Source organism: Ischnura elegans, chromosome 6, assembly GCF_921293095.1.
Source record: "Ischnura elegans chromosome 6, ioIscEleg1.1, whole genome shotgun sequence".
Classification (NCBI taxonomy): Eukaryota; Metazoa; Arthropoda; class Insecta; order Odonata; family Coenagrionidae; genus Ischnura; species Ischnura elegans.
Window position 1 is genome coordinate 122,919,169 of NC_060251.1, and position 16,166 is coordinate 122,935,334.

At 38.4% G+C, this 16,166-nt stretch overlaps 1 protein-coding gene across 1 annotated transcript in view; it reads left to right on the top strand.

Annotated features, from left to right (window-relative positions):
* The window catches only part of LOC124161476, a 174,027-nt gene extending 162,505 nt beyond the window's left edge, over window positions 1-11,522 (top strand). The window contains exons 15-16 of the mRNA XM_046537798.1: window positions 2,346-2,513; window positions 10,343-11,522. Of these exons, the coding sequence (XP_046393754.1) occupies window positions 2,346-2,513; window positions 10,343-10,732 (558 nt within the window). The 3' untranslated portion in view covers window positions 10,733-11,522. The remainder of the gene's footprint in view (window positions 1-2,345; window positions 2,514-10,342) is intronic.
* Window positions 11,523-16,166: the final 4,644 nt, after the last annotated feature.

Sequence of the window (16,166 nt, forward strand, 5' to 3'; positions counted from 1 at the left end):
ATGGATTATATTTTTAATAATACTGCAAAAGCAAAGATTCTATTTGCGAACTTTCAGTGATACGAACGTTCAAAAATTTCTCACGGAACTTGCTTAAAACTCGCATTTCGGAAGCTAAATGCCAGTATTTTAGCTCAAAATTTTCGCAAGTTAGAAATCAACAGACTGCATGGCGTGAACTAAGGAATCTGGGGCTGGTACGAAAGCGTTCAAATGTACTGCCTAACCATATTTCTATGGATCAAATAAACCAATTTTTCAATTCCTTGCCCACCAGTGGAAGCACCGAGACAATATCTGCCTTAAATTCTGTCGATTTTTCTCTCCCATTCGATGATAAAATTTTCTTCTTTCAATACATCACCCCAGAATGTGCTTTGAAGCACCTGAAGCTCACCAAATCGAACTCCCTAGGGTACGACCAAATTTCAATGATGTTCGTTCACAAGGCCACACATGTTCTACTGCCATCTATTCTCGAAATTTTCAACCATTCTTTATCTTACTCTCAGTTTCCAGCTGTGTGGAAAAAGGGCCTTATTTCACATATACGCAAGGTCAGTAAACCCGTAAATCCCTCAGATTTTCGACCTATCTCAATTCTTTGCGGCCTATCAAAAACACTGGAGAGAATTGTTCATACTCAAGTTTTTGAATATCTCAAACTGCACGGTAAACTTGATTCTTATCAGTCGGGCTTCCGTAAAGGCTTTAGTACTCAGACTGCCTTGCTCAAAGTCACACTCGACATTCGTCTCGCCACCGACAAGAAACTGATCACACTTATGATATTATTTGATTTCAGCAAGGCATTCGATCGAGTGAACCATTCTCTGCTCTTACGTAAACTGAAATCCCTCAGTTTCTCTAGTTCCGCCCTGAACTGGTTCCATTCCTAATTGACAGGCAGAACTCAAGCAGTCAAGGACCAGGGTAGTGACATATCTTCTTGGCTCCCAGTCTCATGCGGTGTCCCACAAGGCTCCGTCCTCGGACCTCTCTTGTTCACTCTGTATACTCTTGACTAAGAGCATCACTCACTGTAAATATATACTCTACGCAGATGACTTACAAATATATGTTCATTCTACCGTAGAAGAGCTTTCATACAAAATCCATATGATTAACTCAGAAATTCGCTCAAAAGCAGCTGGGCTGAATTGAACTGCCTTCAGTTAAACCCAAACAAAACCCAAGCTATAATTTTTGGTAATAAAAGACTTCTAAACACAATTGCTTATGACAGCCTCCCAAATTTAAGTGTCGCTTCCACCACTGTTCCGGTTACCAAGACTGTAAGATATCTTGGACTCACGCTCACCTGCAATCTATCATGGGATCAGCATGTGCTTGAAGTATGTAATAAAGGGAATAAGGCTCTTTATTTATTGAAACTACAAAAGAAAAATCTCCCTATTTCCACGAGAATTATGCTTGTCACATGTGTTATCTTCCCCCTTGATTATTGTATACTAGTCTATAATGACTTACCTATTGTACTTGAAATGTGTTTGCAACGGTTAATTAACTCCTGTGTTAGATTTATATTTGATTTACGTAGAGATGAACATTTTTCCAAATTCTACACTGATCTGAATTGGTTACCTCTTCACAGCCGAAGGGTATATATCATGGGATCTTTTCTGTTCTCCTTATTCCAAAAACAGACTCCTGCATACCCGTACGAATTATTCATCCCCCGCAAAAAAGTTACTGGAATTTCCACCCGCCATGTTTCTGACCTTCAAATTCCCCAAGCCTGCACCAATATATATTTCAAATCTTTTCATCCAACTGCGTCTAGATTCTGGAATTCTCTTCCGCCAAATGTAAAGTCGTCACAATCACTTCAGTCGTTTAAAAGAAGCCTGTACTCGTATTTGAAGTCTGGGCTAAATTCATTCTCCTAAACTCATTAAAGTTATTATCTTTAAGTTGTAATGTTAACAAAAATTTCTACATAAATATGTATATGTATGTGTGTGTTTATTACTGTCTAAGTTAAAACATATACTTCCGTGTTATTAGTATTGAATATTTTACATCTTTAGTATAAATATCAACTACTTGTCAAAATGCCTTTTTTAAGATTTAGAACATCTCTAAAATATGTGGCATGGGGTGGTTCATTGACTCCAAATTTGTATTCTAAATGATAAATTAATGTTTTAGTGAACTGTGATATTTTAATTTTTCACCTGTGCAATATGCACACGAAAACCACTCCCCTTTACGACAACCCTTCATTTCGAATAATCTTAAATATGAACTCACATTTTTGTCAGTGTGCTGTTACCGTTACGATGTTAGGATTATGATGTATGCGTTTCTATTCTTCCATGCAGGTATATTCCATGCAAAACAAAGGTGCCCCCAACTGCATACAGTCTCCAGTCGAAGGCGTCAAGGCATCGTCTTCCGAGGTTGTGGCATCACAGTCCACACCTGCAGCTGTGGTTGACGCCAATGTTGTTGCAGAGCTGAGCAGGACATGCGCCTCCCTTCAAGGCCAGGTATGCATGCAGTGTTTGCACTGGTTCTCCTGTTGAACACCAGAGGATGTATGCTTGTATTGTTTTAGGTCACCTCCGATGAGTAAACAAGGCCTTGCCCAGTGGCCTTGACACAGCCACAGTGATGGTGGGTGAGTGGACACCCTCCCTCTGTTGCCCTTCTACAGTGAAACTTTGATTTTACGCAGTTGGAGGGACCGAAGGGACATGGGCACTGTGAAAAATGAAAGTGTGTAAAATCAAGAGTTGGTATTGAGGAGGAGTATAGTTTTCAGGATAACACTTGCTCATTATTTTTAGAAGGCTTAGTCATACACTTTTGTATAGTTCTGATTTAAGCCAGAACCGGAACCAGAAAAAGTCTCGTATGCGAGTTTTCATGGTAATAAAGTGTGAAATCCTTTTCAATCGCATCAGATATATGTTTCCCGGATTCAATTACTCATTTGGAGGCAAGAAAATGAAGCCTAATAATCTTATTTACTCACAAGCAACACCACAGATGACGTGTTACCTAAAGAGAAACAACATTGCATTCCTGAACAATGTTTCCCATGGTTGAACAACATGGTTGAATTTGCTAGCATTTCTGGCACTAAGATATATGACTTCTGTTACCCAGGAGAAATTTTGGAATGGTGATACTAAATGCTCGCAGAGAAGCTAATTTTTGAAAATATTCTCATTAAAAGCAGTTTTCAGGAACTCCGTTTAACCACCTGCAGACAAACAAAGATTGGAGATTTAAGAAATGAGATATCTGAGGATAGTCATCCAAATTAACCCCATTAACAGGGAGCAAAATTTTGCTAATATATCACAAAGGCTTCACACCCTGTGGGCCTAGGTTCAAGTTCTGGCAGTAGCAGAAACTTATCGGAGATGGCCCTATCCCTACTTGAGAGTAATGTGGAGGGCACTTCCAGTGCACCACTCTGTCCAGCAGATGGGACGTTAAGTCCTGGTCCCTTTGGAGCCTATCATTACAACCTGTCTAATAGGGTGGTGCGAAAAAACTCAAGTTCCAAATTTCGTGTCGTAATAGTGCGGAAAAGTTGCGATGCGTTAATACAAGAAGAACAAAAAAAGAATTATTAAAATCGGACGTCATCTTCCGATCCCGCAAAGCACCTGAAAAAATGACAAAAATGAAAAAAATTGTTTTTTTTTTCGTTGTAAAAAAATTAAATTAAATTAATATCATTTAACGCTGTAGCAAAAAATGATTACAAACAGCATAGGTTATTATTTATATATGCATATTTATGACTTTTAACTGTTATTACCGATCACACAAGATCATTAAAAATGTATAAATTTTGCAGTTTCGCCTATTTTTCAGAGTTTTGTAATAATTACTTGAGGATAATTTTTGAGAAGTTTTAATTAGCCATTTAGATCAAAAATGACTATAAAACTGGCCACTAGAATTGAAAGGCAAAATTGCACTTTAAAAAGTCAGCATGTTAACCCTATTGAAACCGAAAGTGAAGATGTTGAGGTTTTAAATGACGCAACGCGAAGTTCAACAATCAAGGAGAAATTTGTTGACTAGGAAGATTACATGCCTAGTACATCCAAAAATATATAAATCATAATGGCAAATGACGGTAAAATTCCAAAGTACAACTTTTCATTGTGATCAATACGATGATAAGGGTGTCTCACCGTACAGCTGCTGCCATAGCATCAAGTGCACTTGTAGACATTGGAGTTATAACTGAAGAATATACTTCTAAGTTCATTGACCGATGTAGAATTAAAAGGGAAAATAAAAATATTATAAGCGATTTACAGCAAATCCATCTTGATTTAGGTGAGCTACTCGGTTGTACTTTGACGGAAGGGTAGACAATACCATAGTCATAGAAATGATTGAATCGAAGGAGTACTGTCGGACAGTTATAGTGGAACACCATTCTCTAATAAAAGAACCGGATTTTGTGTATTTGAGTTATGTTTCTCCAAGCTCCGGGTCTGCTAAAGATATAGTGGTCTCCATACTATCTTATCTCTCTGATCAAGGAGTATCATTAGAGTTCTTAGAGTTAGTTTGCTGTGATGGCACGAGCATCAACATTAGATGGAAAGGTTGCACTATTAGAAAGCTCGTAAAACACCAATGACACCCGCTGCAGTGGGCAGTTGGGTTACTTCATTTCATTGAATTACTTTTGTCATATTTTTCAGTATTTAGATGGTGAAACAAGTGGCCAAAAATCATTTATTGGGCCAATTGGACTAATATGAATGGTTATGGAAAGCTTCCAAACTGCATTTCCAAACAATTGAATGTGAAATTCTACAAGTTGATAGATAAATTTTGAGCAAGGACCAAAGATACCTTATTGACATCAGTCAAGCAATCACAAGTGGCGACTTTCCAAATGACTTAGCAAACCGGGATACTGGACCATTTTCACATGCTAGGTGGCCCGTGTGAACAGAGCAAAGGAAACCTCTCGATACATGCCTGGATATTAAAAGAAAGTAGTTTTCCCTGTTATTGAACGGAACTCTAACTTTGATCACGAAGAGAATGTATTGATGGCGATGGTTTTTGATTACAGAAGGCACATTAGAGAGCTAGGGCTAAAAAGAGTATTTAAAGCCCGACAGACTTAACCAAAAGGCAAACCTATCGTAAACTTCATTACTCCTACCACGAACTTCTAAATAACTGACCATATAGAATTGATTGACTGGAATGTAGTCAAACTATCTACTCCACCTCTTCCTATGAGAATAATTACTAATGAAAAAATAGCTTCTTTCATTGAATCTGGCGATAAACAAGATTGGGACATTATAACTTCCCATATCAAACGCAAGTAATGGAGCCGTGTGTGAAATTGGTAACGGAGGCATCCCTTAAGCTTTGTGGCTATCGATTCTAGGGCTAGGGCTAATTCAAATCAAGGTCCATTATGCCAGACCTTACCACTAAATCGTAGTACAAAGTAGTTTTCAAAAGTTAAAATTTAAAAGAAGGACAAAAAATTTAAATATCGTAGAAGCAGTAACCCTCATTGGTTGGATGAATGGAGGGTGTGGGTAGAACTCAAAGTGCAGCCACCTCTCCGCGGTGAGTTCTGGGTTGTTTAAATATTATTAAATAATATATAAACAAAGGAAGAGCTGCATAATCAAACATCTATTTTGGACTAAAATATTACCTTAAGTTATTATGACACAACTCTGAAAAACCGGCTAAATTGCAAAATTTATACATTTTTAATCTTGTGCGATCGGTAATAACAGTTAAAAGTCATAAATATGCATATATAAATAATAACCTATGCTATTTGTAATCATTTTTTGCTACAGCGTTAAAAGATATTAATTTAATTTAATTTTTTTACAACGAAAAAAAAACAATTTTTTTCATTTTTGTTATTTTTTCAGGTGCTTTGCGGGATCGGAAGATGACGTCCGATTTTAATAATTCTTTTTTTGTTTTTCTTGTACTAACGTATCGCAACTTTTCCGCACTATTACGACACGAAATTTGGAACTTGAGTTTTTTCGCACCACCCTACTGACTAATGCCAGCATAGGGTTCCTATCCCCCCAGCCCTTACTTCATGGTGCTAATGACCCCAGCTGTTGGTTACCTCCTTCCAAATAGCATACCAAAGATAATATGGAGCACACACAGGACCCGAGATATTCAGAAATTCAGATTTTTCCGGTGTTAAGATCACTCTTTTTAAGTGAGCTATTAAATAACCGCGCAACTGCTGTCATGCCGCCAGTGATGAATAAAAAATGATTAATAGTCCGGAACAATTTTCCCTCTTTATAATTTTTACGCATTAAAAAAGCATTTCCACATGAAATTTTAGCATTAGTAGATTGAATCTACGGGGAATAGCTTCTCTGTCGGCATTCTTCCGTGAATTCAGCTCCGGGACCTTCGACTCACAAGCCGTGCGACTCGTCTTCACGTAATATTTTGCTTCCTCATATCTAATAACAACACCGGACACTTTTTGTATTTTGATTTAATGGTGCTATGCAATTCCTGAGTTTAAAGGGACTGCCTTATCATTCAGGTCTTGGATTTGACTTCAATGATTACATGGCGATTGACGACGCGAGTTATTCTCCGAGGGCATTAACTCCCGTTCCGTTAAAAATAAACGCTTAGCCCATGGCTGTGGCTTAATTAGAATCTGTAAAATAAGACGAGGGTGATAATCACTCTGTGACATTTAGTGGAAGCTTCAGTTGGTTCCAAAATTTTAAATGGTGAGCAGGTAATTTCAGTGCGGCGATATCAGCTGATCTGCAAGTGCTGATAGCGCAGCATTTTCTGATGAACTCCAAGCTGTGATTAAATTTCCTCTCAATTAGTTTTTAATGTTGTTGTTGATTGTGGGCAGGGGTTCAAGTCCTGGTAGTGGCAGAACTTTTCAGAGATGGCCCTATCCCTGCATGAGTGTCGCGCGAAGGGCACTTCAAGTGCGATGCTCAGTCCAGCAGAAGGGACGCTGAGACGTGGTCCCCTTGGTGCCTTTCGTTACGAGCTGGCTAATGCCTACGCAGGGTTTCTATCAACCATTCCCACCCTATCCTTACCTCATGGTGCAAATGACTTTAACAGTCAGTTACCTCCTCAAAATACCATACCATAGATAATTCAGAACTCACCGGACCCTGGATATCACGAAATTAAGATTTTTTGGTGTTTACATCACTTTTCCTTCGTGAGAAATTTAATAAATCATATAACCTCCGTTACTGCTGCGAGTGATGAATTTTCAAAAATATCTTAAGAGCCCAGAAAAATCTCCCCACTTTGAATGTCTGCTCATTAGCCGGGTAGTGCCTCTCTTTCGGCATCCTTCCACGAATACAGCGCCGGGACCCTCGACTCACAAGCTGCACCATCTTTCTTCACGTAATATTTTTCTTTCCCATTCCTCATAACAACACCAGAAAATTTTTTTATTAAAACCCTAGATAGAATAGTAATAAAAAAATTACCATTCTAACTTCTATTTAGGGTAAATTGGATTCCCAAAGGGTGGGGAGGGGGCTATAGCCCCTTAGGACTCCCCCCATAGATCCGCCACTGTCTCCGTGTAACGTGTGCACAGCACGCCTGCTTATGTGACTAAAACCGGGTGCCTGTGATGCGATCGTCTGGTATAACAGTTCTCTGAAAAGTCGAACAAGTGAGGTATTTCACTCAATAGGACTGGAAAAGTAGGTTTCATAACCGACATTGTCGTATAAATGAAAAGTTTCATGACTGAGGTTGGAAATACCTGGGTTCATATGCGGTTATTCATGGGACCAAAAAAATCAGTGTATAAGTGAGGTCATCATATAAGTGAGGGTTGTATATCCGAGGTTCTACTGTATCACTGAAATACTCCGCTTTAGGCATAAGAGTATCCCCTTTCTCAGTTTAGTTCCAGCAGACTTAAGTTGGCAAAACCACCTGGAATAATTGCTATGCTAAGCTTCTCGCTTAACTGTTCATTTTCTGCATTCCTTGGGTGCTTTTGCTGTGATAGTTTGCCCTCCCACACCAAGGTAGACCTAACCTTCTCTTTGTTGGTTGCATTGTTAAGAGCGAATTGGTAGGTATTAATTACACCACTCTTGTATTTCCCTATTATTTTTATTTCCTCACTTAGGAATGTTTTGCATATTTTGGCCGTGGTGCCTACCTTCAAATGCTCTCTTTTCATGTAACTCACGGGTAAGCTGTCGACTGCTTTCTGCTGCCCAAGGAACAAAAGAAGATCGAGCACTCGTGAATGTTAATGCTGCAATATTTTCACAAAAATGAACTACTTGCTTATCGAATAACAGTTTACCACATGAATTTGAAATTAGGCACTCTTGGTGAAGGTTTTTCCAGAGATGGAAACTCTCGCTATGGTGAGTGCCACAAGTGCCTTGTAAAAACAAATTTTTTTACATGCTAAGCAAATAACGGTGCCGCGGCTATCTCTCGTAATGGTGGGGGTCTCGTAGTAGCCTGTACTCGGTTTAATACGGTTCCACTGGTTTATGCTTCCCCCTCAAATCTCTTTGACTATATAACACAATTTAACCCTCTTAGTGCTATCCTTCTTCCTGGGTTACTGGCGAGAAATGCGGAGGGTATTTTCATAAAATGTAGCAACTTGGAAAAAAAAACAATACAAAGCTATTTTATTATATATCCATAAGCAGTTTTTTTTAATTATTGAGGTTAAACTGGTTAATCAAAAAAAATATTTTTCCGTTTACTGAAAAAAAATATATCAATGTTATAAGATATAGCAAATTAATTAATGTACTATGTAAGAGCCGATATATCGGCCCGCCGCACTTTTCGCCCAACCAGCAAAAGCCGATATATCGGCCCGCCGCACTAAAAGGGTTAAACTTAACCTACCCTAAACTTCTTTTTAACTCAAATAACTGAATCATTACCCAAGTCATCAGTCTTCGCACAAATTACGTACATTTGAACTTTATTATTGATGTAGAATATCTGGGTGGGTCATGACATGTAATTTTAAAATTCCCTGAAAATTCACCGAAAGTTCACTTATTAATGGAATATTTTATTACTCTGTAATAAAATTTTCATACGACTCAGAAAATGTTGAAGGCTGAAACCGGTGAATTAAAAAGTACAGGAACATCCAAATGAAAACAAATGGTAAACAGAAGAGTATCAAATCACAAATACATACTATACATTTTTACCCTCAGCTATGTTGTGTTGGGCAGCAAAGTATTTATAGTGACAATACATATATGTATCATAAAAATATAAAAAATTGTGAATAGAAGTAGCTTTTTAATCGCCCAAAAATAAATGACAAGACTTCTATAAATAACTGGATAAATAACCTGTGAATTGTCACGTGCTAAAAAAATGGAAAGACCTGAAAGACAAAGAAGTTAAACACCAATTCTCAGTCCTTAGGAAGAAGCCCTCTTTCCCTCGTCCTCTCCCCTCCCACCACTGCCTCATAAATAGAATAGAATAATTTATTAGTCCAAAAGACACTGTACAAAATAAAAGTATAGAGTAAGTGTATAGGACACGTCAAAAAAAAGAGTGAGGAAATCACAAAAGATATTCTTCACACTGTAAAAACACCTCGTGACAAGGAAGTTAAATAACTTTCTCGTAAACACATTGTATCTGTCCTCTTGTTTTATATCGGCTGGTAATTTGTATTGTGCACATGTTTCTCGGACTCCTTAGATGTTTAGTGGAGCAGGATGACATCACATGCATATCATATTTTAGCCTAGTGTCGTAGGAATGGATTTCATTATTCTTTACAAAATCTGATGTGTGCTTTTTATCGTAAATTACAGAGTGATAAACATAAATAGAAGGTACTGTTATTAGATTTAATCTCAGAAACAGTGGTCTGCAGCGAGCTCTATAGTGTACTTTACATAGCCATTTAACGGTTCACAAAATTGTAACATTCGCTTAAACACAAGGCTTTCCTATAGCAGGTTCTTAAATCACGCATATTACAGTGAAGCATTGTGGTGATTCTCCAGAACAATTACATGGAAGGGGCGAGGAAGCTTTTAATTCTTCCACAGTTAGGTATCAAATTTCTTATTCCAAGGAAGAGGTGTTGGGCTAGTGCTTGATATAGTGAAGCATTGACGAAAAGGGATTGAACTACAAGTTGATTAACAAGTCTTAAAGCGTACATAAGGAAAAGGTCAAAAATAGAAAAGTAATGCAATTTCACTCATCTGTAAGTATGTATTTTATTGTTACGGCTCACGGAGTGGTCATCTGGTTCAAGACATCACGTGTGATGTTTTTGGTGTGACGATATTTGCAGGTTCAGCACCTGCAGGACTTCCTGAAGCAGGTGATGCAGTACATGTCGAGTGGGGTGGCAGGGGGCCAGGGAGCGAGTCGTGGGGAGGTGGCCATCCAGACGTACATCTCGGCTGTGATGACTCCGCAGGGCCTGCCCCCCGGGGGCGCCTTCCCCTTTGTGGTGCCGCCCAAGGGAGGGGGGGACGGGGATGCCAGACCCTCATACCTGCCCATATTTGGTGGGGAGGCGGCCACCATGCCGGCGGCGGAGTCGTCTCCCCCTCCCCCCAAGGATGACGAGGATGAAGAGGACGTGTCGCGTGAGATGCAGCACTATGTGGACGGACTGGTGGACGGCGTGCTCAAGGCAGTCGTCCCCGAGGAGGAGGGGCCTGAGGGAAGTGTGTGATCCAACCGCACGGAGCGGTCCAGCATTGAGGCTCTCTTCTTCTGTTGGTAGGGTGCATTTCTGGGCCACCATTAACATTCTCTCATTCTGAAAATGGGAAGACTTAGCTACCGAGGAATTAGCCCCAGTGGATGATGTTTAGAATGAAGTTTTGAGAAACCGCAAAATCCATCAAAAGCCTGGATCCTATCCTGAGATTATTTTGATGTGTATTTTATTCAGATGTAATGTTGCTGTTGGCTAAGTATTTTGGACACACTCTTGTCCAATTGTTGTCCTTGTCAAATTTTGGATTTAATGGATTGTGTGGTGGCATGTGTGGTATTTTTTGTGACTTTTGCCTGAGAGGGAAGCTGTATCCCCCTGTTTGGAAGTTTACCTGTGTAATTGACTTCATTGTTAGAGATTGGCATTGTCTATAGTATTTCCTTTGTTAAGTTATATGAGTCCATTTCAGTAGCAAATGTCATTTTACAAACACCAGACTGAATTCCAATGTCAGGTGAGTTATTTCTTCTAGTGAAATAATGAAATATGAATGGTATATTACCTAGAAGAGAACAAAAGATCTGGCTTTATTTATAGCTCTATTTTCCTAGAGGTATATTTGTATTTTTATGATTTTGCCCTCTTTGAGTACTGTATTGATGTCAGTGCACACTCATGCATTTTTTTCTAGTCATCAACTCTTTACCTCAATCGTATGCCGGATGTTACTTTTTGTGGGCACAAATTTTTATGCACTTGTGTAACTTTTAACTATTTATTTACAATACATTGCTTTTCCATAGTTTTGAGTTATTTATTTATCAATGACTGCTAATATGATGTAACAACTATTAACTCTGCGGAACTTGTGCTAGGCTCACATTGTTAATATTTTCATTATAGTATTCCGACCAATTCTCAACGATGCACTCAGATTTTCTCTACCTTTTCCTTACTCTTTTAGTAACATTTTAGATGCGCGGTTTGTCCTGATCAATCTATCATAAGGCTGAAGTAGGATACTTTTGCTTCATATGCACACATTCTGAGTTCGTCAGACTCTTCAGGAGCACTCATGTTACATTTTTGATTCTCACTCTTAGGCCCGTATCATAAAAGTCCCCTCGAAGTTTGAGCTGAGGAGGGCCTCGTTTGAAGCCGGCCTAGCTCGACGAGGAGATCCCTCGATCGCATCATATCATAAAACCCTCCTCCAGCTCGGTTCATAGGAGGAGGGGTTTGAGCCAGCGGAAATGACGCATTGTTGTCGACGATGTTTCGGGTTTCAGAGTTGACAGTCTTCCAGTATTGTTCCACGTTAAATTTTTCGAATCGTAATTTCGCAGACATGCGCAGTAGCGATACACCGAATGCGACCGGGGATATACCCGCCAATATCAACAATATAAACAGAAATGGCTAAGTCGGAGCGGATGGCCAGGCAGGAGCAGGAAACTTTGTGCAATTTGGTGGTCAAGTACAAGGACGTAATTGAGTGCAAGCGCACGGATGCGGAGTCCGTTTTGAGCAAGGCAAGATGTTGGCAGAAATTAACTGAAGAATTTAATAATCACGGATGTGTAAGACAGGTAAGTCGACATCATATAGAATGATCTAATAATCAAATAGTTTTTGATATATAACGCTTTCGAGATCGGTTCTGGAATATATATGTAAATCAGTTCAACTGTGCTTATCTTATGATGTATTTCGGTTTTATTTTATTCGTGTAACTTATAATTTGTTATTACTTAGCCGTTATATCTTTCACGAAATGTTTCTTTGTTTTCCATTTATTTAGCGAAACTGTAGACAATTGAGGAAGGCGTGGGATAATATAAAAATGAGGAGGAAAAGGGTGCTAGCAGAGGAAGCACGACGTCGGATGGGTACAGGCGGAGGACCTTGCCCATCCACGTCGAAAGACAGCACCATCCCAGAGTTGGAAGTGGCAATTCCATCGATCGATCACCATCTGTTGTCAGTTGGGGATAGTGATCGATTGATGGAAGCACCCAGCGGCCCTGAAGACTTTGTTATCATTGATGGAGACCTCGGAGGAGAAGGTAAGTTCAACGGGTCATTGAAATGTATTCATTAATAATGTTGATTACTTATTTAATATTCATGGTTAAATAAAAAACACAGTACTATTCCACAACCTTATATTTTTGTAGTCTACTAGTTAACTGTGTTTTTTATTTAACCATGAATATTTCATCGTTCCACCAAGTAACGCCTAAATCTGTTGATTATATTATTTAATATTTTTGTCGAACAAAATTCTGTCAACTGTACACCTCAAAGTTTATCAAGACATAATTAGATTGCACTAATGAGTGGAATGTTCAAGGATACCTAAATACCCATGCACTATTTTTCTTATCCCTGGCAAAAATATACAGTGACTTTTCAGTGATGTACACAGTGAATTCAGTGACTACTCAGTGAGACCGTGATTTGCCCAGTGACATTGGGCCAGTGGGCTTGACAGTGATCAATATGTAATTGATATTTTAAGTTAAAACATAGATATATTAAGTCAAAAATTGAACAAATCAGTCAATTTAAGAATAGTTTATCTCGCCATATTTCAACATGACCAGTGATTTGTTTTAAAATCAAGAATCACTGGCTAAGTCACAGGCTGCCACTGCCTAGGTCAATGGATATTTTTGCCGGGGATCTTGGGTGTTGTGCTGTGCAATGGCCTTTAAAATAATCAGTTATTGATTTTCAAAGATTTTCCATGATACTATGAAACTTGTAACATAACTTTCATAAGTAATAATTCCATGTAGTCATATCTGAAAGTATCCATTTTATGACAATTATTTCTCATGTTTGCAACCAGGTTAAAGCTTTTATGCAAGCCAACGTTTCGGAAGACTATTTGTCTCCCATCCTCAAGGCTGTGTTATTTAATGGAAGTCCAATTTCAAGATTTAACCTGGTTGCAAGCCCAAGAAATATTCATCAGAAGTATTCACCACGAAAAATTAAATTCGTTTATCCATTTTATTTTTCAAAATGAAGATGCCGCTGGGTCATGGAGTGAACCCCACCAGTTGGAGGAGACACCCATAGTGGAAGCTGTGGGATCCACAGCTGTTGTCTCTGGCTCTGCTTCGGAGCCAAGGCAGGCTGTGGATACCCTACAGTCCCCTATGGGACCTGGTCCCTCTCCACAGCAGCCAACAGACTGTGTGGGGGGAACCAGAAACACCACAGCACCAAGGGCTCTCACAAGAGCTGAAGCTCATCGAAGGGAGTTGGATGCAAGGTTAGCCAGAATCCAGACTGCCTCGGATGATGAAGCGAAGATGAGGCAGGCTGCCGCAGAGGATGAAGCTCTTCTGCGGCAGATAAGGATTCAGGCAGCACTCGAGGAATTGGAGCATCAAAGAACATTGCTTGCAATGGAAGTAGAACATAAGCGGGTATGGTATCTCTGTTTGTAGATCCTTATATAACTTAGTCACTTTAGGAACTCTTATGTTAATGTATGCTTATTGTTTTTATATCTTACTTGCATCATTTAAATAATAGTATGTTTTTTATCTCTCCTGTCTTCCATGTGGATTTGACTGATTCCTGAGTAACTTATAATTCATAAAATGGCATTCATGTACCTACACAAATTCATGATAATACTTGAATAATATAAATAACAGGAGCTGCATTTTTAGTTACATTTAATAATGACAATTTGTACTTGCAGGGGCATAGTGGAAGAGTGCCTTGGAATTTTAGATGATTAATTGTTAATTTTCTTTTCTTTCTAGCAACAATATAGTAAGTGAAAGGTGCTGCTTATATTCTACTTGCAATTCCTCGAGTGCTACAACCTTGCATCCATCTCTCCTGAGTGCCCTTGGTGCTGTTGGTTTACCTCCACTGCTGTGATTCACTCCATGTGCCTATAGCTCTGGGTGGTGCTTGTCGCTTGCTTTCGCTCCAAGCACCCTTTTCCTCACTCCAACGCCTTCCTCAATTGCTGCATGTCCATGATTATTTCTGCCAACATCTTGCATTGCTTATGACGGACTGCATACACTCAATTATGTCCTTGTACTACCAAATTGCACAAAATAATCTGCTTCTGCCTGCATGGCCTGAAATATATTTATCTGATATGGCATGAAATTGTTTTCTTTACAATGCCTGTTTATCCCTTAATATGCATGCTGGTCAATTGGTGTTGCTTCTTTTAACTGTATTTATTTAAGAAAGTTATTAATTTCGGGGGTATGGAATTTGCAGAATTTTCCTCTGGGTCATTCAATCAATTGATTTGTCATTAGTTGGTAAAAACCACAATAAACATTGTCAAGTAGTGACCTTGGAAAAAATATACATTTTCATGCAAAGCTAAATAGGAAATTTTGAATCATTATCTAACTAAATCATTGCTTGCATCACTATCTGCACTCTTTGATTTTTACAATATAGTTAGTAATAAAATTATTTTTTGGTTAGAATTTAAATTTATCTGGAAAGTAATCACCTAAGATTTTATTCAATAATATATTAGAAAAAAAAAGGCATCAGTTGCTTGATATTTTTTTAATAATTGCAAGAGCAGGGATAAAATACATAAATTTTGGCAGAAACCTCAGTAATCATATACTTTAGCAGGTATAACAAGTTAACAATAACATATTATCTGGAAAAGAAAATAATGTAATATGATGTAATACACAGTTACAGGTAGTAGGAAAGCATATGATTTTAGAGAATTTTCATTTGTTAAAATAATTACATAATCTAATCAGTTAATATCCAGTGATAATTATTATGAGCCAAGGAGCAGACGGTGCAGCATGTCCACTAATGTCAAAGGCAGCATCACCTAGTTATAATAAGAAAAGCTGTAATTAGTCACAACATTTATTTAAACAAACACTGTACTTGGGAGTATTTTAAGTAAAAACCAATTTCCAATCCAAGGGTGGGTGGTGATATTGGTGGGTGGTGGAGGTGTTTGACAGCTGAAACATAATCACTGATACACTATTTCATGTTCCACAAAACCTTTTAATAATCTGACCTAGGTTTCGACTTGGTACAATACGTCATTCTCAAAAGTTAAAATACATGTTTGGTGATCTTATACTGTTTTCTTATACCTTATACTGTTTGATCTTATACCTTCAAATGACTTGTCTTTACCCCCCTTCACCTTTCCAAAACAGTATAAGAACATAAAACATGTATTTTATCTTTTGAGAATGACATATTGTACCAAGTCGAAACCTAGGTCAGACTATTATAAGGTTTTGTGGAACATGATATAGTATATCAGGGATTATGCTACCAAAAGCCAATTTAATTTGAAACTGGATCTCAAAAGTTTACATGCACCACAATATAGACATGCTAATATTGTTTAACCCCTCAAAAATATCATTTACCACTATCAGCAGCCAACCATTATTTGTCATAA